Below are 23,962 nucleotides of genomic sequence, written 5' to 3' on the forward strand. Positions count from 1 at the left end.
GTCTGAAGGCTGGTAGACTCAAGACCCAGGAAGAGCCAATATCCCAGTTCAAAGGAGGAATTCTTTGTCTCTTACTCAGGGGAAGGGTCAGGCTTTTTGTTCTATTCATGTCTTCCACTGATGGATTGAATGAGGCCCACCCACATTAGGGAGAGCAATCTGTTTTTCTCAGTCCATAGATGTAAATGGTAATCTCATCCAAAAACACCCTCACAGAAACACCCAGAATAATATTTGACACATCACCCAGTTGAGTTGACACATAAAATTAACCATTGGACTGGTCATGTGAACTGCTTTGGAGACCAAACCCAGAGCAGGAAGCTGTGGTGTATTTAAGCAATTGCCCTGATGGGTGCTGCAAGCAGTCAAAATTCTAAGTAAGAAATTAAGAATAGAAAACTTGTACACCAACCCAGAGAGAAAAAGAATAGGCTCAACCATCTAGTTTTCAGTTAAAAGTATTTAAACTAATCGAAACAAGGAGCACGTTGTCTTAGAGAGCAGAGTGATAAAGTAGAAAGATCATGAACTTTAGAGTCAGAAACTCTGAGCCTCAGCTACTTTATCTGTAAAATGGGGTAATAATAATCCTTGCCCAACGCTGATAATTCAAGGATCAAGATTTCCCAAACTCTTTATGGTTTAGAAAGGACTAAGAGTTTGGGAAATCTTGGGTCTGGGAGTTATAGGCCACTGTCCCTAGAATGATTGATTAAACCTGACCAGCAAGAGAGAAGAACTGGTTGTGGATGAGGAAATGACCAGAATTTGGGAAAAAATAATAATGACATTTTGAGGTTCATAATAATGGCAGACAAGCTTGGGTGGAAATCAGACATGAACTTAGATTAGAGGATCTGAGAAGGCAGACTCCAGGGGGAAAAGGGCAGAAAGCAAAATAGCACACAACACAATTTGCAGTCCTACGGCTAGGGACTCTAAGGGAAGTGGCTCCGAAAGATGAGGAGTCTAAAAAGGGGAAATCTGCCTTCATTACTTCAAATTCCAGAGCAAAAATTGTCCCCAGAAATTTCCCAATCTCAAATCATCCAAATGAGATTTAAAAATAAAAAAAAGTCAGCCATGTGGCTATGCAGGGAGACCTCTAAATGAGCTCATATTACGAAAAGATATATGCTTCCACCCTGGCTCCCACAGGCAATTCACAACACAGCTGCCAGTGTGAGACTTTCCACTACAAGGCAGCTTACCTTCCTGATCAGCTTTCAGTGATGACAACCCATCGTCTGCAGAACATAACCATTGCTTATGGGGTTTACGAGGCCTTATCTTACCCGACCCCTGCCTCCTTCCCCAACCTGACATTTTTCACTTTGTTCACTTTGCTGCAGCCGCATGGACCTCCTCATTGTTCCTCACTCACACCAAGCCCACTGCTGCCTCAGGTCCTTTGTACTTGCTGTCTCTTTCACCAGAATGTAAATCCCATGAGGCTAAGGTCTGTATTTTGTTTACTTCAGGGCCTGAATCAGAATAGATGCTCATTATTGCTGAATAAATGATAAATAAATTCAAATGATAGAAGGAGAGAAAAGAGCTAATGATTGATTCATTAAAAAAAAAAAAAAAAAAAAAGCAATGGTATGAATCCCAAACAACAATTTCAGGAAGGCTAGACCTCAAAATGGATTGAGGCTTTTGAAAACTGCTGAAGACGGATACGTAAAAGGCCTTTTAAACAGTATAAGGAGGGGAAGGAAAGAACAACTTCTTAAAGAAAATAAATCCTCTTTTGTTGGCATTTTACTTCAAGAAGATTGATTTTCAAGCTGAAAAAGGCTAAAAGCATTGGGAGAGGTGATGACCAGAAACCCAGGCAAGTGGTGATATCGTTGGAATCCAAAGGCTCCAAGGAGTGGAGGGTCGCAGGAGGTCTAGACAGGGACAGAAACAGCATTGTAGAGATTCCCAGACCCCGAAGTGGCAAGAAAGCAGCAGCCTCAGGTCCTCAGGCAGAGCCAAGAAACAGATCTCAGGGAATGCCTGTGTGGACAAAGGACCACAAAACCAGGTCTCACACACTACTACTATTATTACTACTGCTGCTACTACTACACAATGCTACAGGTTTGCGTATTTCTCTCCACGCCCCAAATGGCAACGCCCAACTCCAAGGCAGTGGGTCTGAATCTCTTTAGGCTCATGGTCTTTGAACAATTCTGATGAAAGTTGCCCACCTGCCTGTACCCTCAAATTGTGCATGTTATTTTAGAAGATTTAAGAACGCCCTTGGAGTAATTCGTGGACCTCTGAAGTGTAAGTGTCTCAGGTTAAGAATCCTTGTTCTTCACCTTAAAAAGGTATCTCCCTAAATTGCACCACTGGGACGAATGGTGTAACTCCCACACCCTATAGTCGAGGATTTTAGCCAAATTCTGAATTTTTTCGTTCACCAAATGTTTATTGAATGCCTGCCGTGTGCTAGGCTCTGTTCTAAGCTCTTTAGATATATTGGATTATTTAATCCTTACAACTGCCCTTGAGGTGGGTTCTGTTAATAAACCCCCTTTGAACCCTCTTGCACTGTTGGTGGGAGTGTAAATTGGTACAACCACTGCGGAGGACAGTATGGGAGTTCCTTAAAAAACTAAAAATAGAGTTTCCATATGATCCTGCAATCCCGCTCCTGGGCAGATATCCAGAGAAAGCCATAATTTGAAAAGACACATGCACCCCAATGTTCATTGCCACACTATTTACAATAGCAAGACATGGAAGCAACCTAAATGTCCATCAGCAAAGGAATGGATAAAGAAGATGTGGTACATATGTACAATGGAATATTACTCAGCTGTTAAAAAGAATGAAATCATGCCATTTGCAGCAACTTGGATGGACCTGGAGGTTATCATACTAAGTGAAGTAAGTCAGACAGAGAAAGACAAATATCATATGATATCACTCATACGTGGAATCTAATTTTTTAAAATGATGTAAATGAACTTATTTACAAAACGGAAACAGACTCACAGGTTTTGAAAATAAACTTATGGCTACCAAAGGGGAAAGGTGGTAGAAGGGATAAATTAGGAGTTTGGGAGTGACATCTACACACTACTATATATAAAATAGATAACCAACAAGGGCCTACTTTATAGCACAGGGAACTCTACTCAGTATTCTGTAATAACCTATATGGGAAAAGAATCTAAAATGAGTGGATATATGTATATGTATAACTGCCTCACTTTGCTGTACACCTGAAACTAACACAACATTGTAAATCAACTCTACACTCCAATAAATTTTTTTTAAAGAACCTTTGACAGATGAAACCAATGAGGTACTGAGGCTTTAGGTAACTTGCCAGAGGTCACATAATGGAATTTCACTTGTCTAGCTCCAGAGACATTTCGCCACTACTCCACGGTGCCCCTCAAGAGGTTGGTGTCTGTCCTTCAGAGAGCCAGGTTCATCCACCGACAACAACATCAGAAATTCTGTCACACTGCCTCTGGTTACTGATCTTTCCAATGCTTTTCAGACTCAGTTTGCCATCACCGGACCTATTTGTATGAGGGATTGCACAGATATTCACCCACATATAACATCTCACAAGGAGATGGCCTCACATCCATGTACAAGGTTACACTGTAAATTGAGAAAAAAATGTTTCGGGGACGCGGGGGCAAGGCTGCATACCCCCATGTCCGAGTTTTGTTTCCTTGACATCACCATGTGCACTTCTGGTCAGGACATTTGGTGGAATAAGGGAAGTGTTTCAGTAAAAGAGAGACATGTATGAGTTTGCTGGCGCTGCCAAGACAAAGTCCCACAGATCTGGGGGCTTCAACAACAGACGTGTATTGTCTCCCAGTTCTGGAAGCTAGAAGTGCAAAATCAAGGTGTCGGCAGAATTGGTTCCTTCCGAGGCTGTGAGCAAAGGGTCTAGTCCAGGCTTCTCTCCTTGCCTGAGAGATGACTGTCTCTCTCGGTCTCCTCGCTGTCTTCCCTCTATGCATGCCTGCATCCAAATTTCCCTTTTTTCTGAGAGCCCCAGTCAGATTGGATCGGGGCCCACCTTAATGAACTCATTATAACTTGGTAAAGAACCTATCTCCAAATATAGTCACATTCTGAGGTCCTGGGGGCTCGGACTGCAACGTATCTTTTAAGTGAACACAACTCAAGCCATAAGAAGGCACAGTGGTCAGAAGAAAAGCCACAGAATGCTGGAATTTTTAATGAGTTAATAAACCCTTGCTACAGGATCAACAAAGCTGGCAAATGAGGAGGCCTGACTGTGAACAGAGCATTTTACTGGGTACAAAGCATGGCTACGAAGAGATCAAAAGCACATCTGTGCCCTTCCCTTGATAAATGTTCGGTGTAGTTGGGGAATCTCAATGAGGCCATGTAGCAGGTAAACAATTTTCCCTGCAAACACTCAGAAATGCAAACACGTCATTTTATTCTCTTTTAATTAGACTTAAGCTTCCAACCAGACAAGCCATCCTTCCATCAGTGTCCGCACCTGGTAGCTTTTCTGAGGGGTCCACAGCTCTGCCAGGATTCTCGACACTGTGTTTGGGACCACAGCCCTCTCAGGGCACCCGAGAAGATCCAGCTTGAACCACTGGACTCCAGGAGACTCGGTGACCTGGAGCCTCTCTGTCCTGGCACTCCACCTAGTGGCAAGGGACATATCTGCAAGGCTGCTGTCTCAATTCTCAATTCCAGCTAGGAAGCAGACCACAAATACTCCTACCGTCAAACAAAAGTTTTTCTGGAAGGAGGGGACTCTTAGGTCGAGTTTCACGAGATGAGAAGAATACAGATTTGGGCGGAAATGGCGGCTATCAATAGGGACGATGGCAGGGGCATAAGTACATGTGTAGAAATTAACCCTATACCAAGGATAACATATATAGGCACTGATTAAGGACAGAACAGTCCAAGTTAAGGAGGAAACTGAGGCTCAAGACAGTTAAGTCACGGACTTCCCTGGTGGCGCAGTGGTTAAGAATCCACCTGCCAATACAGGGGACACGGGTCCGAGCCCTGGTCCGGGAAGATCCCACATGCCGCGGAGCAACTAAGCCCGTGCGCCACAACTACTGAGCCCGTGCTCCGCAACAAGAGAAGCCACCGCAATGAGAAGCCCGCGCACCGCAACGGAGAGTAGCCCCCGCTCGCCACAGCTAGAGAAAGCCCGCGCACAGCAACGCTGAAAGGCAATGAAAATGACAAGCCTCTAAACCATGGCAATCGCAGAGAGAAAGGGGAAAGGCTTAGAAGACTGAGAGTCAGCAGGGAAAAGCACAAGACGTGACCTGGCTTCCAGATACATCAAGTTCTGATGGTGATGCTTTTAGAATTGGGCTCAGAGCCCCTGTGAGAGTTTTGGGCACTGCCGATAGGGATTTGGGTCACTAAATATGTCCCATATGTCACAGCATGGCACACCAGGATGGCGTCATTGCTCCACGGCTGCCGTCAATGAAGACTGCTAACTTTCGCCGCAGGTGAAGACACACAATGTTCCAGCGACTTCAGGCATATAGGATGTTGAGCCGAGCAGGTCATGAGACATGGAATGGAGGAGGGCTCATAAGAGGGTACTTCCTGGCCTGTGGCAGAGCTGGGCTTCGTGGAGTGAGCCACCAGGGCGTAAGCAGCTCTAGGCAGACAAAAGGGTGATTAAGTGTGTAGTGAAACGACTACTGGCTGTTTTTGACAGAAATGTGAGTGAGCTGTAATTGTAGGTAAAAATTGTTGTTTTGAGTGTATTCTGCCTTTGAATGTGCTTCCAAAATTCCTACTATTTGAAAGTGTGACAAAAACAAGAATTTAAAATCTGATAGAGGGTGAAAGGACTTCAAAAGGGTCCCCTAGGGCACCCAATGTGCATTTTCACCCTTCGCTGCCTGGTCCACATTCTGGGTCCAGGAGCTCTTCCACGTTGAGGAGGACAGGAACTGAGCTTCCTCCTTTCTTTAAACCACTTCCTTAGATTCTACTTATATCAGACCTGAGTAGGGCTACCGATGAGTCTGGCTGTTCCTCACGGGAACTGATGGCAGCTCCCTCTCTGTCCACCTCTCTGGTCCATCTAACATCAGCTAACCTCAGCTCCCGCTCCTTCCCAACACCCAGCCCAACACGAGTGCCCTCTCTCCCTCACCATCCTCCCACACCCCCATGCTTCTCTACTCTACCCTCAAATGAACTAAGCTCTGCTTCTCTTCCCCGCAACTCCACCTGCATATCTCTGGTCAAGCCCCACAGGTAGGAACCCCCGGCCCCTCCTCCCCCTCCCCCAACTCCCATAGAGCTCTCTGGTTTATCCTCCTGCAAACAAGTCAAAGTCTTGTATCATCAAGATCCCGCCCCCACACTCCCAGAACTCTCTGGTCCAGCCCACCATGAACTGGACTATGTATCCTTTCCCTCCCCATCACCCCGATCCCACTGTAGTTCTCTGTTCCAGCTGAACATGATCTAACACCTGCTCCCCTCCCCTCCTCGTCACCCCCCAAGCCCCTACAGCCCTGATCCGTCGGCACAGAAACCAACCCTTTCTCCCTTTCCCCACCCATCACTCTTTCCTACCCACATGGATGGACCCCAGTCCCTTACTTCCCAGTCCCCAATTACCTTTCTGCTCCATCACCAGTTGACCTGACCTCTGCTACCTCTCCCAGTCCACCCTGCCATACTCCCCCTACATCTCTGGTCCACCCACAAGGGCTGACCCGTTCGCTCTCTCTCCCTGCCCATCCCCCACCATCCCCCTCCAGCTCTAGAGACCATCCATCCTCGGGAACTGACCTACCTTGTCTCTCCCTCCCTATCCACCCCCACACTGCCCAGAGTTTACCCAACCACTCTGCCTACATCTCTTGGTCCAGCCCCACATGAACCAACCTCGACTCCACTCCCTTTTCATGACCCTACACTCACCCTACACTCCCTGCATCAACTGCACCTGCGGTAGCCTCGCCTACCATTCCCTCCCCATCCTTCCCATCCCATCAGTCTATCTGATCCAGCCCCACGTGAACTGACCCCGGCCTCCTCTCCATCCAAATCTCCCCACTCCCTTGCAGCTCTTTGCTGCCTCCACATGAACTGGCTCCAGGTCCTCCTGTGACGCTGCTCCAGTGCCACATCCACTGATCCGTGCAAAGCTATCTTAGAATGGCTGCCAGGCATAGATATGGCAAAGCACATTATGTCTGCCCTTATCCTTAGGGATAACACGTTACTTGCCACTCTCCCTCCCTCCAAGAGATTCTGACTTTATTTCATTTAGGAGAACGTTAAGCAGGAGGAGATAAGAATGTTTCCAGGGTGACAGTTAACAGTGACATGGGAAGTAGCGCCCAGTTTTTTCACTCATTTCCAATATTGTGTCTTTTATCAGATCATATGCCTCTTATTAAAAAACAGCAATATGACAAAGGTCAAATCCTCACAGGAAATGCTGTCAACTCGACTTTGGGGACAGTAATCATAAAAGCTTCACGAACCCACATTTAACAAAAAGCTTATGTGACGACCATACCAAAGGAATGAGTGAGAACAAATACCTCCGAAACGCGTCCTTCCTGGCACTGTAAATCCAGGCCCTTTCTGTTAAGTTTTCATCGCCCCCCCACCCAGCGATTCTGAGTTAAGCACCACTCTTCTCCCTATATTCACAGACAAGGAGACTGAGGCGCCCGGAGAAGCAGCATGCCCCCAAATTACACAGCCAGTAAGTGCTGGAGCCCCAGGTCTGAAGCTACTCTGGGCTCCCCCCACGTACCTCAGTGTTTCTCAAGGAGAAGTCCCTCTGCAGGAGAGTTGTCCAGGGGACCCCCAAGTCCTCCAGGATGCCAGTGTCCAGAGATGAGGCCCACGGCCACACCTCTTTAACATGCACCCCACATAGGGTTGCTAGTTGAAATACAGGACACCCGGGTAAAGTTGAATTTCAGATCAACAATGAATAAACAACAAAATGTCCAAGTGGGATATACTCGCACTAAACAAAAAGAATTGATCTGAAATTCAAATTGACCTAGGTGTTCTGTTTTCCGTAGCTTAATCAGTTTTCCATTCCTGGGGCACAGACTTTAATGCCATCTGCCAGGATTTCTCTTATGGGTCATCCCATATGGGGCCAGGAGGGAGCTGGACAAGGTCACTGGACCCGAACCACACAGAGATTCTGAGACACCATCCAGCAAATAAACTGACCAGAGGTTGGCTAGGCTCAACCTACTGTCATAATCACCTGGCTTTCCCCAATTTGTCCCAAGCACAAATTACCAATAAGACTCTTTTCCAGCTGTACACCTCGCCAAAACTATTTTTTAGGGCATCGTTTAGGCTTATGCCAAACAGTCAACTAATTTTAGAAACTGATGGGTTCCCAGGGCAAAAAACAATTCACATCCATAGTAAAGGATCATTTTGTTTTCAGTTCGCGGGCTGGCAAGGAGCTTGGGATCCACCAGGCTACGTTCAATGAAATGGTTTAGGAGCTGAACTCATAGTCAAGGCTAAAGAAGTCATCCTTAGAGGACAAGAGCTCAAAATAAGAAAGGTTTTATTTGAAGACAAAACAAATAGCGCGCACACACACACACACACACACACACACACGTCCAGATGCAAGTAAGAGAGTTCACTGACTTTTATAAAAGAGAAAGCTGCGCTCAGGTGCCAATTAAAATTGGAACCACTGAAGAGATGCCCCCCCTGCTTGTGGTGACACAAGTACAACATGTGCTGGTGAAGAAGTTGTTCTGCGGTGGCATAGACGCGGGAATGCGGGACAAGAGTTAAGCGATACAAGGCAGAATAGCAGGTGTGCAAAAGCTCAAAGACCCTATTCTCCACTCTAACGCGCTCTCGTTCTGCCCTGGGGAATTAAAGCAGTCGGTAGGTCACCTGACAAAGAACCTCAACTTCAAAGAACACTTTCAAAAGTTGAAAATAGATTCGGAGTTATTACTAAAGTCATACAGAGAGGTCAGTGGGGGAAAAATAATTTACGTTCTCAAAAACCAGGCTTCACACAACAGCAGGCAGGAAATCGAGTTCCACGTGCTTGCGGTATAGAAGATGGCACTGATCCTAATAAAGGCTGGTCTTCTTCATGATGCGCAGGAACTCTTGCTCATTGACTTCTCCATCTCCATCTCTATCGGCCTCATCAATCATTTCCTGCAGCACAGAAAAGATGCCGGTTAGATGAATTCATAAGTGAAACGAAAATGTGACTAAGTAATAGGCTTTTAAAATGCTACATGAATAGACAATTGTGGTCCACCTGATGCAAATGTGCTGCTTTTTATAATGAAAAGTCGTTTGGAAACAAAGCCATACTTTGCCACATGTGTATCACCTAGAAGGGAGCTCAACGATCACGTTGACTAGGGAGATTCCTAAAACCTAAAATAGTAAGGAAAATTGTTCACGTGTGTGTTTTTCTGGGAGCCGCGTCCACAGGTTTGTCACACTATCAAAAGAGAAAGTAAGTGGTCAACAGAGCGACGAGAGAACACTCGTTTTTCCTTCATACGTAAGCAGAGAAAATGTAACTCAGAAAAGTCACACAGGGCTCCAGGCTGACGCGTCACAAACCTGCAGCTCCTCGTCGGTGAGGTTCTCACCCAACTCCTTGGCCACACGTTTTAGATTTTTGAACGATATCTTCCCAGTCTCATCATCATCGAAGAGCTTGAAAGCTTTCAGGATTTCTTCTTTGGTATCTTTCTCAGACTTAACAAGTAGAACATAAAACACATGAATACGGAGACACTCGTGACTCATTCTTACTCGGCTCCTGCAGCCCCACCACCGCCCATCCCCCCTGCCCTGCACAGACATCTTGGTAACAGCCTTCATGACCACAGGTGCTAGATCACAGAAGATCACACATCAACCAGGGTAGAAAAAGGGGACAAACGATGAAATTGTTACAAACCCAGAGGCTAAAAAGGAAATATAAAGGATTGTATTTAAAACATTTGCCGTATAAACCAAAGAGAAAGTAGATTTGTTTTTAAGATATACAAGCAGATGGTGGAGTTAAATTTAGGGGAAATATACTGCTTAAGCTGGTGGAGGAGGGATCCTCTTGGTGAGGGTGGGAGGGGAAGGGAGGAAAGAGAAGGCTATTTCACTTGTTATGAGGTCACAAAGCGTTCCTGGGATCCCAAGTACTCTAACAGAGGAAAAGAGTAAAACCTCCAAGAGCTCCAAGTCCAAGTATTCCTGAAAGGTAGCTAAAGATAGAGAGAGCCTCTAATAAGGGCAATCTGGGAAGCAACCTTGAATGTGGGACAGCTTTACTAGGTTGTTACAGAATGTTAAACTTCCTGAACTCTTAAACTAGCCCCTGAAGAAAAATATAGGTCTGATTAGATAATTTCAAAGCAACAGGATTATTAGAGTAGGAACAGGCCTGTGCCCTGGGAAGCACACCTGAAACACTGATGGAGTTACTTTTCCACAGGCCAGTAGAACATAGCTGAGCCACATTAAGGAGGAGCCAGGAGGTCAACAAAAGAGAAATGGACCAATGTGAACATCTTTCCGGGGTGGGACACTCAGGGGACTGAGGTTGACTGGTGAGGTGTCATCTTAGAGTCTCTCTGGACCATGTGGACCCTTTAAAAGGGTGACACCCAAGAGACTAGAAAATGGGTGAATTCAACCTTGGAAGTGGCGAAAGACCAAATCCTCAGTGCAGTAAAAACACAGCCCCAGGCCGAGGCTGCCCAGAATAACGACAAATAGGAGAGAAAAGAATTTCAAACTTTAAATCCATGGACTTTGTCTTGTCAAAATGCGAGACACTGTAATGCTGTTGGTGTTATTAAAAGTTTTGCTGCTTGTGGTTATCACACTGACATACCGGTTGGAGAAAGGTAATAGCAAAGAACATGATAGCAGGAATACTTTTACTTCCTTTCAGAGGGTAAAATGACTTTTCCTGTGACTCTTTGGCCTTGAAGAAAGCCAAGTAGAACCTAAACATCCTAATTCTCAGTCACAAAGACTCTCCTTTATCTGAACTCTCCAGTTTGTGTTAACTTTTCTTCAATGAAGACATTTCCATATCGAGATTCAAATTTGTCCACCATTATTGGTGGAAAATATGCTGATCATCTTAGCTAACTTACCATTTTCTGAGTCATCACAGTCAAAAAGTCGCTAAAGTTCATTTTTCCTGTCCCTTCCTTATCAATTTCACTTATCATTTTCTTGATCTCTTCTTTCTTGGGTTCAAAGCCCAGTGCCCTCATTGCCACCTACAACAAAAAGAGGATCATCTCAATAGGCACATCTAAAGCCCGGAGCGAAACAATGACAGTGCTGAGGGTGTTAAGCCAGCATCTACCACAATCCTGTTAAAATGACTAAGAAACACTATAACATTAAGCAAATTGACATGTGCACTCAATTTTATTTAATAATTCTCGAGGTAAGTAAAGACGGGAAAACACAGCACAGAAGACAAAGAGGCAGAGAAAAGTCAAGGCAGCAGAGCAGGAATGTATAGGGCTTGCCTTAAGTTCCTTAACATCAATTGTCCCAGTTCCGTCAGCATCAAAGAGATCAAAAGCTTCTCGAATTTCCTGTTTCTGCTCTTCAGTAAGCTCCGGTTTAGGACTCATCCTTTTTCGCTGGGCAGTTGATGCCATGTTTGCCTTCTTAAAGTTAGAGGCCTTTATATGTTTTACAAACACAGAAGCACAATATTAAGTAATAGAGTCCACATTTTACATAAAATAGTTACTACCACGCGTATTTTAAGATAGTTTATACCAACGAATTCCAAAACTTTGCTTAACAAACTATTGTTTGTAGAAGCAAGGAGATCCCTCGTTCTTTTGGACGTCTCTTATTGAAAAATCATCCCAAAAGAGAGCTAGCCAAGGAGCTGACTGGGGAGAACTGTACAGATAACCAGCTCTCCCTGAATCTGGGGATCCCAATTATAAAAATGTCCTCGGAACGCTACTCCGCTTCACTCTAAGTTCTCCGATTTTCTGATTACCTCTAGATTTAGGCCAAATATTACTAAGGTAAGATGTATGTTTTGTCAATATCGAACAATAAAATTCAATCCCCTTGGTACATCTGAGCCTTCTCCGAGAAGCTCAAAGCGTTTCCCTAAGTCCCTATATTTAACATTTTAAATGCATTAACAATCAAACTTAATAAACTGCCCCCCAGCTCTGTGTGGAAACTTTGGTAGAGGCGGCCAGAAGGCCAGAGTCAGAGAGGGGTCGGGGCCTGGGGGGAACCCGAGTCTTTTTTGCCCAGGGACGATCACCGAAGGGGCTGGAGAAGGCCAGGGGAACCCGAGGGGCGGGTAGGGGGCGGCTGTGGCTGAAGGGGAGACAGCGACGAAGCACAGGCCCAGCAGGGCAGCCGGCATCTCTACCCTACCCTTCCGGGAAAGCTCTCAGAGGAAGAAGGAGTGCGCCAAGGCCGAGAACCGCGCAGGAGAGGCGGCGGGGCCTTGCCAAGGCCTGGGAAGGGCTCAGCCTCTGGACGCGGGGCTCCAGACGGCGGCACGCACTCACCATCGCGGACGGACTCCACTTCCCGTTGTTACGGCAACCGACGTACACAGTGACTCGGCTCCGTTCCCACCGCCCCGCGCGCGCGGCGTCGCTCCCCATTGGCGGACCGCTCGCTGTCGCTCCCCATTGGCACAGGGCTGGAGTGGGTGGGGCTAAGCCGGAGAACTCCCGGCCCAGGGCGGGGGGCTGTGCGCTCGCAGCCTGGGCTCATTGGGCAGGATCACGCCGCGAGCGCCGATTGGCTGAGCCAGCACCGAAGGGAGCCAATTCCCTTGGTGGAAGAGCCTCGGCAGATCCTCGGCTCACGCGGGCGGGGAGAGCAGGGTGGCAGCAGGCGGCTGGAGCTCTGGGGATGCAGGCTGCGGACGCGCTGGGGACAGCCAGGGGGCCACCTACGGACGGGTAAGGGTTGCGACCTCGCCCTTGTGTCGGCGACAGGACTTGGAAGGGTTGGGTGGGGCGATTCGGGTCGGGGACTCTCTGGTCTGGCCTGAGATTGAGTTAGGGTCAGAGAGGCCAGAGAAGACCGTGACCTTTCGTGTTGGAACAGACACTGTACTCACTGGGCAACTGAGACCCAGGGAAGGGAAGGGACGTGCCAAGCCTTGTCGCAGAGGTTCGGACGTCTGGGAGTTAGCGGTCAAATGCAGCTGAGGCTCTTTCTTTGAGCGTGTCCCTTCAAGAGCACCCCCTGCCTCTCAAGTAGGTTCCACGACAGGATCACTTTAGTTCTCGCCTGGCTAAAAGCAGCCCAGGAAAGGGAGCTGGAGGCCTGGGAGCGGACTTCGAAGGGATAGCGAGGAGCACTGCAGGCGGAGACACCTCCTGAGCAAAGTCACAGGAGCTTTGGAAGTGTGACACCTGCTTGGAGAATTACAGGGGGACGCGTGCCAGGGTGTGAGATGAGACGGAGCTGCGGCAGTGGAGCTGGAGGTCCAGGGTCTGCCTTCAGCCAGCTCAGTGTAAGGGCACTTCTTGGCTCTCAGCCCTTACCTGCTTCCCCTCTGGGCAGGGGACAGAGCATACGTTTCTGAGGCTGAAGAAAGCCTGAGGTTTATTGACATTCGTTAAATGAGAGTGTTCGCCGACCTTCCGCCCTTTGCCCTCTTCCTCTTTGAGCATAAAGCAGGTCCAAAATCTTGCAGTCATATTTGACTCTTTTCGTGCCCCCTTTCCATTAACCAGCCTCCAAGTTCTATCCATTTTCCCCCTCAAATGCCGTTTCTTTCCTCTTTCCCACTTCTGCTGCTCTTCTCCCACTTCAGGCCTGCAGCAGCAGCCTCCCTAGGAGCACAAGCCGGACAACCACGCCCTCTGTCTGACTCACGCCTCCAGGGCCTTACCACTTGGCTTAGGGATCGCCTCCCCGCCTGGGTTTACCCTCATCGGAAGTCAAAGGCACTTCTGCAGTGTTCTGCTAAGCCTGACTCCCACCCCAGATGCTGGACATCCCCGAATGTCTGTGCTGTGCAAGGTTCTGTTCGGCAATGGCCTTGTGACTGAGGGGAATGTATGAGTGAGTGAGCTGACACCAGGGTGCTTTTTTACAACTTTTTGTCGAGTTACAGCTCCCCTCTTACCCCTGGGGCTTGTTTCAGCCCCACAGCAGCCCTGAAGTCGGTGGGAAGGATCGCTGCTCTACAGATGAGGCCTCTTAGACCAGCCACAGCAGCACCGTTCAGCCCATACTCTCCATTCCAGGGTCCTTGCTGGCCCTCCAGGGGCTCACAGCCTGGCGGGCCAGGACATACGTGGCGGGGAGAAAGCCTAAAGCTGTGTGCTATGTTAGAAAGAGAACAGAAACCTGTTCTGGGGAAGCTGCTAACCTTGCCTGGTGGGGGGAGGTTTCACAGAGGTGACAGCTGAGCCGAGCAGCTCACTGTGGAGAGGACAGGGAGGATATTCCAGGTGGAGGGAACAGCATAAGCTAAAGCTCTCAGGCAGACTGTCGGCTTTGTCAGTGGCCACCGCAAATTCAAAATCAGGGCCTTTCTGTGTCCTAAAAGTCAATAGACCAGCAGAGAGATGAATGACTGACAGAAGCACACAGACACCTCAGATCCACGAAAGGACAAGATTGAGCTGATCGAGACTTTTGGGGAAGTGGTGGGAAGCGTTGGATGCTGTTGGCGTTTTTCTTGCGCAGACAGGCGTCGTTCTTCCACAGACTAGGGTTTCGAGCTCGCGGTGGCCACAGTTTAGCTTCCTGCACTGAATCTGTGGACAGCAGGAGGCCAGGCCCCGACTACCCCAACACACCCCTCTGAGCTGCTCTGGATTTCCCCTTCACAAAGAGCCTGGTCTCCCACGTTTGCGAAGGAAGGAACACTTGTCTCTGTCTGGTTCGAAATGGACAGACTATCCCGTCCTTTTGTCCCCGGGACTCACTAGCTGGGGACTCTCCCCAGCAGGAAGGCGGTGATGGGCTCGCTCCCTTCTCTCTGTATCTAATCCTGTCAGTGACCTTCCTCCCCCTTGCCCAGAAGTGGAGCCAGGCGCTTGGGTTTCCCTGATAAAAGATGGTTCTCTTCCTAGATTCTTTTTAGCCTAAGACCTTGTCCCAGTGTGTATAGAGCAACAAGGGCATACGTACTGGTTTTAATTCAGAGACCTATCATTTTTTTAATTAATTTTTTAACATCTTTATTGGAGTATAACTGTTTTACAATAGTGTGTTAGTTTCTCCTTTACAACAAAGTGAATCAGTTATACATATACATATGTTCCCATATCTCTTCCCTCTTGTGTCTCCCTCCCTCCCACCCTCCCTATCCCACCCCTCTCATGGTCACAAAGCACAGAGGTGATCTCCCTGTGCTATGCGGCAGCTTCCCACTAGCTATCTAATTTACATTTGGTAGTGCATATATGGGGTCAGGTTTTTAAATTTAGATATAATATTCCATTGTATATATGTGCCACATCTTCTTTATCCATTCATCTGTTGATGGACACTTAGGTTGCTTCCATGTCCTGGCTATCGTAAATAGAGCTGCAATGAACATTTTGGTACAGAGACCTATCATTTTAAAGGAAAAAGACTTGAGGCTTCTGATGTGTGAACCTTAACAATGCCAGCCCTTAGAACGTTGCTCTTTGGGGTCTTATTTTCTCACTTACAGCTGTTGGTGTGAGTGTATGTATGGTACAATAGACAGAACTGAAAATTTACCATTTTAACCATTTTGAGTGTACAGTTCAGTGGCATTAAGTACGTTCACATTGTCGTGCAACCATCACCACCATCCGTCTCCAGAACTCTTTTCATCTCGTAGAACTGAAACTCTATACGTACTAAGCATCACTCCCTGATTCTCCCACTTGCCCCAGCCCCTGGTGCCCGCCCTTCTGCTTTCTGTGTCTATGAGTTTGACTGCTCTAGGTCCCTCATGTAAGTAGAATCATATAGTATCTGTCCTTTTGTGTCTGGCTTATCTCACTTAGTATAATGTCTCCAAGGTTCTTATTTCACTTAGCATAAGTTCATCCATGTTGTAGCATGTGTCAGAATGTCCCTTCTTTTCATTTTTATCTTATTGTTGTAAGAACACTTAAGGTGAGATCCACCATATTAATAAATGTTTGAATGTACGATAGGTACAACACACCTCTAGAGCTTACTCATCTTGCTTAACTGAAACTTTCTGCCCATTGATCAGTAACTCCCCCTTTCCCCCTTCCCCAGTCCCTGGCAACCACCATTCCACTCTTTGAGTCTGTGAATTTGACTACTTTAGATACCTCATATAAGTGGAATCATGCAGTATTTGTCCTTCTGTGACTGACTTATTTCACTTAGCATAATGTTCTCAAAGTTCATCCATGTCTCATATAGTGGAATCTCCTTTTTTAAGGCTTAATAGTATTCCGTTGTATGTATATACCACATTTTCTTTATTCATCCATCAATGAACACTTAGGTTGTCTGCATGTTGGCTATTGTGAATAGTGCTGCAATGAGCTTAGGAGTACCCATATCTCTTCAAGATTCTGGCTTCAACTCTTTTGAATATATACCCAGAATTGGAATTGCTGGATCATGTGGTGGTTTGGTGGTTCTATTTGAATTTTGTAAGGAACCTCCATACTGTTTTCCACAGTACCTGTATCGTTTTTGCATTCCCACCAACAGTGTACAAAGGTTCCAGTTTCTCCACATCCTTGCCAGCACTTATCTTTTGACTTTTTGATAACAGCCATCCTGACAGGGGTGAAGTGGTATCTCACTGAAGTTTTGTTTTACATTTCCCTGATGATTAATGACATTGAGCATTTTTTCATGTACCTGTTGGCCATCTGTATGTCTTCTCTGGAGAGATGTCTATTCAAGTCCTAAGCTCATTTTCTAATCAGGTTATTAGCTTGGGTTGGATTTTTTTTCTTTTTTTTTAACTATTGATTTGAAGTTCCTAATACAGTCTGGAGATTAACTCCTTATTAGATATAAGTTTTGCAGATATTTTCTCCCATTCCATAGTTGCCAGAATTTCCTTCCTTTTTAAGGCTGAATAATATTCCATTTTCTCTACTTATCCATCAATGGACACTTGACTTGCTTCCACCTTTTGGCTGCTGTTCATGGTGCTGCCATGAACGTGGGTGTACAAATATCTGTTCAAATCCCTGCTTTCAGTTTTTTGGAGTATGTTCCCAGATGTGGAATTGCTTGATCCTATGGTCATTCTATGTTTAATTTTTTTAGGAACCACCATACTGTTTCCCCCAGCAGCTGCACCATTTTACATTCCCACCAACAGTGAACAAGGGTTCCAGTTTCTTTACATCCTTGTCAACACTTGTTATTTTCTGTTTTCTGGGGTTTTTTGATAATAGCCATCCTAACAGGTGTGAGACGATTGCTCACTGTGGTTTTGATTTGCATTTCCCTGATGATTAGTGAGGTTGAGCATATTTGCATGTGCTCATTGGTCATCTGTAAAGTATATCTTTTTTGGAGAAATGTCTGTTAAATCACAACTGTTCTTGGTGTTCGTTTGGACGTGAACATATATCACATGGGGGATTTAGGTTGCAGGGGAGGGGGCTGCCATCGGGATCTGATTCATTCCCTAGGCTAGACCTGGGTACCCAGCCTCTAGAGACAGCTAAAGTATCACCAAAATTCTTATCTGGCTTACAGTATTTACAAACTTTAAAATAATTTGTATATGATTTGAGACAAATTAGATTTGATTTTGGTTTTGTTTTTACAAGAGGCTGGTTTGCTGAGAATTGTATGTGCATTATTTGACAGTTAACGTTATGGATCCACAGGAGCAGGAAGGGTTTCTTCTTTCACCTCCCAGGCGTCCCCCTAGAGATCAAGGAAGGGAACAGGCTTTAAGGCTTCTTGCTTTTGTAGTAGTACAGGGGAGCTGTGGAATTGGTGGCTGTGCTAACTGGATTTCAGGACTGCTGTGACAAAGTACCACAAAGTGGGCGGCTTCAAACAACAGAGATTTATTTTTTCACAGTTTTGGAGGTTAGAAGTCTGAAATCCAGGTTTCAGGGCCAGGCTCCCTCTGCAAAAGCCCTAGGGGAGGATCCTTTCTGCCTCTGCCAGCTTCTGGGGGCTCCAGGTGTCCCTGGGCTTGTGACCACAGCACTCCAAATGCCGTCTGCCCTCTCATTTCCTCATGCTTCCCTGAGCGTCAGGAGAGATTGAGTAAGAAACCAGCAGTGGGTATTGGTGAGTGTAACACCACCAGAAAAATAACAAACCCATTTGCCCCCAGCGAAGCTCCTGCATCTTAGATGGGTGTCTGTGTGTACGCGGTTGAAAGCAGAAAGCATAGGTGCGTACACACACCGTGTATTCATGAGTCCAGTGGATGTGTGAGGGCCAAGATATAGTGGTAAGCAAGACAGACAGGACCTCTAGGCACACTGTTTGCTAGGCCTTGGTGCAGGCGCCCAGATCCTTGTTCCCTGGCTGATGCACATTGAACCAAATGAATAAAAAGTTCGCCAGCCACATCTGTTTAGGGAGAACAGATGACAGGGCCATCTGCCGACACAAAGAGGATTATGGTGTACAAGACAGACGGGCTTCAAGGTTGGTAGTGGGTGTGCATTCGTCTGTGTATTTTGAGGTATGCTCCTTCTGTTCCCAACTTGTTGAGAGCTTTTGTCATAAAAGTGTTTTGAATTTTGTTGATTTCTTTTTCTGCATCAGTTGAAAGGGTCATATATTTATTCTTCTTTCTATTATCATTGTGGATCACCCTTATCAATTTATATATATATAATTTATATTGATTTATATGTTATGTTTTATATATATATATATATATATATAATACAGTGATATTGTGCCATTCTTTCATGCCAGGGGTAAGTTTCATTTAATCATGGTGTATGATCTTCTTATTTTGCTGTTGAGTTTGGTTAGACGTTTGCTGAGATATTTTGCGTTTATATTCATCAGGCATATGTGCCTATAGATTTATTTTCTTGTACTGTTCTTTATCTGGCTTTGGTGTCTGTGGGATGCTGTCCTCAAAAAGAGCTTGTGAGCGTTCCTTCTTCCTCAGTTTTCTGGGAAGGGTTTGATAATGATTGGCATTATTTTTTTAATGTTTGGTAGGCTTCACCAGTGAAACCATCTGGTCTCAGGATGTTTGTGTTCATCGTTTCAGTGTCCTCATTTATTATTTGTCTGGTCTGGCTTCTATTTGTGATTCAGTCTTGGTAGTTCTGGGAATTTATTCATTTAATCTAATTTATCAAATTTGTTGCTGTATAATTGTTAATAATAAGCTCGTATGGTCCTTTGTATTTCTTTGATGTCTCTTATTGATCAGATTTTTGGACTCCTTCCTTTTTTCCTTGGTTAGCATAGCTAAAAGTTTGTCAAGTTGCTTTATTTTTTAAAAACCAAACTTTTAGTTGATTTTTTTTCTCTGTTTTTTTTAGTCTTTCTATCCACTGTTTATTCTCTAATCTTTGCTCTGTCCTTTCTTCTCCTAATTTTGTGCTTCTTTTTTTTTCCTGCTTCCTTGATGGACAAAGTTCAGTTATTTTTTTGAAAACTTTCATTTTTTAAAATGTAGGCACATGGGGCTTCCCTGGTGGCACAGTGGTTAGGAATCCGCCTGCCAATGCAGGGGACACGGGTTCGTGCCCTGGTCCAGGAAGATCCCACATGCCGCGGAGCAACTAAGCCCCTGCGCCACAACTACTGAGCCTGCGCTCTAGCGCCCGCGAGCCACAACTACTGAGCCCACGTGCTGCAGCTACTGAAGCCTGCGTGCACCTAGAGCCCGTGCTCCGCAACAAGAGAAGCCGCCGCAATGAGAAGCCCGCGCACCGCAACGAAGACCTAACAAAGCCAAAATAAATAAATCAATTAATTAAATAAATAGGAAAAAAAATTTTTTAATAAATAAAATGTAGGCACATAACTACTTTTAACGTATTTCCTAAATTGTGGTAGTTTGAATTTTTATTTTTCTCAGGATACTGTGGAAATTTTATTTCAATTTCTACATTGACCCTTTGGTTATTAAGGAGTGTGTTAATTTCCACGTATTTGTAAAATTTTCAGCTTTTTCTCCTATTGATTTCTAGTTCCATATCATAGTGGTTGGAAAGTTATGAGATATGATGTTAATCTTAAATGTGTTAAGAGTGGCTTTGTGGCCAAGGAATGACATATCCTGGGGAATATTTTCTGTGCCCTTGAGAAGAATGTGTTTTCTGATGTCCTTGGATGGAATGTTTTGTATATATCTGTTCTGTTTACTTTTCTGAAGTGTTATGCGGGTCAATGTTCTCTCATTAATTTTCATTCTGAATGATCTATCCAGCGTTTACAAGTGGGTATTGAAGTGTTCGACTATTGCTTTTTTGCTTTTTCTCCATGCGGTTTTGTTAATATCTGCTCTAAATATTACATATCCAGTGTTGAGTGCATATACATTTATATTTAGAATAGTTTCTTGATAATTTGATCCATTTATCACTGTACAGAAACATTCTTTTTCTCTTATGACTAATCCTGATTGAAAATATGTATTAGCTGATATAAGTATAGTTTTGGTTGCCATTTGCATGAAATTTTTTTATATCCTCTCACTTTAACATATATATGTCCTTAAAGATAAAGTGGTCTCTAGACAGCATATTGTAGGTTCTTTTTGTGAAATTAATTCAACCACTTTCTGCCTTTTAATTGGAGAATTTAGTCTGTTAAAGTTTAACTTAATTGTTGATAAGGACTTACAATTACCCTTTCATGGTTTTCCATTTATTAATGTTGTTGTTAGCGTTCCTTTGTATTTTTTTTTTGGCATGGTATGTGCTCATTATTTTACTTCATCTTTTGTGTAACTACGATAGTTTGTTTTCCATAGTTTCCATGAAATTTATATAAAATATCTTGTGTGTAAAATATACTGAAGTTAATAATAATGAAATTTTAATTTTATATTTTTTTCATTATTTTACATATATTTTATATATTTTTTCTCATTATTTTATGTAAACAATAAATTATCTATCCCCTAAAAAAAAAAAAAAAGACAGACGGGATAGGCATAGAACTACAGGTGAGCTTTGCTTATTCATTAATGTGCTTTCTAAAAAGTTCTGTGAAAAATGAAGTTCTGAAATGTATTTCCTAATAACTTCCATTATGGTTGCAGAAATATGTTTCCCCAGAATGGCTCCATCAGACATTGAGGATCCTAACATCCATTTCCAGGCCACAAAATCAGCTCCTACAGGGACACATGACAGTGTGTGTGTGTGTGTGTGTGTGTGTGTGTGTGTGTGTGTGTGTGTGTGTGTAATTGGGTTGCCTGCCTGCCACCTCCTCACTGAAGAGTGTTCTCTGAATCTAGCCTTTTGCAAGCAGTTAGACTTTCTTTGTCATGGATTTTGCCATCCCCGGGTGTTAGGGGATCTGTGACTTAGGTAAATTGACCACTGCCAAGAAAGCAGATGCAAGACCGAATGCACTGTAACCCCAAATTGAACGGCTTCTCTTTGTTTGCAGTTCAGTGGTTTGGTCTTGTTGTGGGACTTTATCACCTGATATGCTTTGCTGTCGTCTCCTGGTTATGAACTGCTGGGTCCCCACCATACTCTGACCACTTCCCGAGGGTTTCTGATGGCCCCAGACACTCTGAGTTCTATATGTGGTCAGGGTGGCTTTAATTCCACCAAGAAGGAGAGCCCTGTCTCTTCTTACTCTTCCTCCTCCCAGCATCCCATGCCCTGGCACCATGGAGATGAGCACTGAGTCTGTTTTCTTGAGCTGCAGCAAAGAGACATGGCTTGAGCAGATTGATACACTTTCTGACAGCGCCAGGACTGGAACCTGGGCCTCCCCGGGTCTGTGCGTTTTCCCACTGCGCTGCCACAGTCTACTAGTCTACTGATCGACTCGAGAGCAATAGACGATAATTGAAGTGCTGTGGGAAAAGCTGCGATGTTAGACACATTCTTTTCATTGTAACTGATGAATGAGATTATTTAACTGGCTTCCTGTTCTGCCTGTAGCCAAATATACAGTGAGTTATGGGCCCAGTCAGGCCCTTCTCTGAGGGCAGCCTGCATCACAGGAATGTTCGCTGAGTGCTTCATCCAGCAGCTGAAGCTATGGTTGAGCTCTTTGTGAAAACGCCATGTGTGTGTGGGGCGGGGGGGCATCCACACAAAACACTAACAGCTAAAAGATGCTTCAGTTTAGAGAACATGTCTGTCTCTAAATATGTCTTTAAGGAGAGAAAAGTTGACTGCAGACGGGGCCAAATTTGCAGCTGAAATGGAACAAGCAGCTGGTGAGGCAGTGCGAGACCAGGGCACATGGACACATTTGACAGAGGACATTCCAAAAGTGAGTACGAAAAGGGTTAACCAAAACCAGGTAAGGGGAAAGTCAAGCACATACATACCAACAAGACATTGATACGTAGCTATGGGTTAAAAATCATATTTGGTTCCTTTATTAAATCAATCAATGTTGAGTATTGTTTCTTTATAGAAGATATATATCTTTATTTAAGGCACCAGTTACTTATTGCTGTGTAACAAACTCTGTCAGAATGTAGTGGTTTAAAGCAACACCATTTCTTTGTTTACGATTCTACGGGTTGGGCTCGGCCCCCCGGGGGGCGGGGGTTCCTTGGTGGGTCTCCCGTGGGCTTGCTCTCACAGCCGCTATCATGGGGACCCCGAGGTGTACGTTCCAGGCAGCCTCACACACATGGCAGTAACTGCTGGCTGTCAGCTGGGTGCCTCGGCTTGCCTTCACCTGCCTCCAGCAGCTGAGACTGTGCTTCTGGGTAGAATGGCAGAAGCCTTTCCAGGGCCAACAAGGGCGGTACCAAGGCCTCCTAAAGTCTAGCGTCGCAAGCGTCAGAAGGGACTCAAAGGAGTTGTCAGGCCTCTTGGAGATTTTTCCCCAAAGATCTGCAAAGGGTGGGTTGGATTCACTTTTGCTGAATGAACACTTCAGAAACGAAATCACACCAAGGTAAAAAATGTGTTTATATCAAATGTTAGTAAATTAAGGATTCCCAGTAGGTTGCCAGAGGTCACCAGATCACCCTGGTTTTAGTGTACAGCTCAGAGGAAGGCCTTCTCTATGCCTCTGTCGTTGAGGGTTAATCTGAGATTCTGGTGCTCAGACAAACCACCAGAGCTCCTTGCCATCTGTAGTTCATTATTTGTGTGAATCAGGATCTTACTGATACTCAGCAACCAAAAACAATCTGGATTCGGATGGTTGTTCGTTCTCATTGATTGACTTTATAGGAAGTAAAAGTTACCCAAATACTAAAATAAAAAGAACACTTTCACCCTAACTTATATATACATTCTGTGTAAGACTTCTCTGAGGAAACGGCCCACGGCTAAAGACAAGGGAAGACAGAAAAGGCTGGAATAAACCCAGTGACCTGGAGCATTCTCTTATCTCAGGATCATATTGCAATGAAATAGTATGTCTAGATGGCTTTCTTTCCTATTCTTAAAACTGTCTCCAAGATGTCGATTTTATAACTCCCGGCAGTAACCCATTCTTGACTCTCGCTACCTGTTTCCAGTCTGGAGTTTGATTCTTACTTGTTAGTGCATATTCCTTCTTGTCTGCTGGGCCCACTTGCCCCATTACCATCTTTCATGGCCATGAAAAGTTAAGTGGTTATTTCACATGATCTCCTGTAACCGAATACCACGGTTCCATCCCACATCTGACTTCTCTGGGGTAAATGCCAGCTCTTTTCTCATCATTACAAAGCTCTGTGGCACAGCTGCTGACCCACGCTTCCCAGGCAATATTGGCGCAACATTTCAATATAATAAAAAAAAATCCACGTCGCTGTCAAAGAGAGGAGTACAGATTGCTCACGTTTAAAGTCATGAAACGAAATTGCACTGGACGTAATAGCAAGGTTATTTGA

The 23,962-nt window shown here is 45.0% G+C and overlaps 2 protein-coding genes across 3 annotated transcripts in view; one reads left to right on the forward strand and one right to left on the reverse strand.

The window, feature by feature from the left end:
• Positions 1-8,546: 8,546 nt before the first annotated feature.
• Positions 8,547-12,653, reverse strand: CETN2 (centrin 2). The gene is made up of 5 exons (XM_007121276.4): positions 12,555-12,653; positions 11,532-11,690; positions 11,145-11,273; positions 9,601-9,738; positions 8,547-9,180 (listed from the first exon to the last, which is right to left on the reverse strand). The coding sequence occupies exons 1-5, from the start codon at positions 12,651-12,653 to the stop codon at positions 9,091-9,093; spliced, it is 615 nt and encodes a 204-aa protein (XP_007121338.2). The 3' UTR covers positions 8,547-9,090.
• Positions 12,654-12,850: 197 nt separating this feature from the next.
• The window catches only part of NSDHL (NAD(P) dependent 3-beta-hydroxysteroid dehydrogenase NSDHL), a 30,379-nt gene continuing 19,267 nt past the window's right edge, over positions 12,851-23,962 (forward strand). For both annotated transcript variants that reach the window (XM_007121275.3, XM_028482568.1), the window contains exons 1-2: positions 12,851-12,956; positions 22,281-22,395. In XM_007121275.3, the coding sequence (XP_007121337.1) occupies positions 12,907-12,956; positions 22,281-22,395 (165 nt within the window). In that variant the 5' untranslated portion in view covers positions 12,851-12,906. The remainder of the gene's footprint in view (positions 12,957-22,280; positions 22,396-23,962) is intronic.

This window comes from Physeter macrocephalus, chromosome 21 (assembly GCF_002837175.3).
Source record: "Physeter macrocephalus isolate SW-GA chromosome 21, ASM283717v5, whole genome shotgun sequence".
NCBI lineage: Eukaryota > Metazoa > Chordata > Mammalia > Artiodactyla > Physeteridae > Physeter > Physeter macrocephalus.

Coding starts and splice junctions, on each gene's coding strand:
- CETN2 (XM_007121276.4), bottom strand. CDS start 12,653: ATGGGGAGCGACGCCGCGCGCGCGGGGCGGTGGGAACGGAGCCGAGTC. Junction 11,274..11,531: donor TTGATGTTAAGGAACTTAAG/GCAAGCCCTATA, acceptor TTTTTGTTGTAG/GTGGCAATGAGGGCACTGGG. Junction 9,181..9,600: donor TCACCGACGAGGAGCTGCAG/GTTTGTGACGCG, acceptor TCTGTGCTGCAG/GAAATGATTGATGAGGCCGA.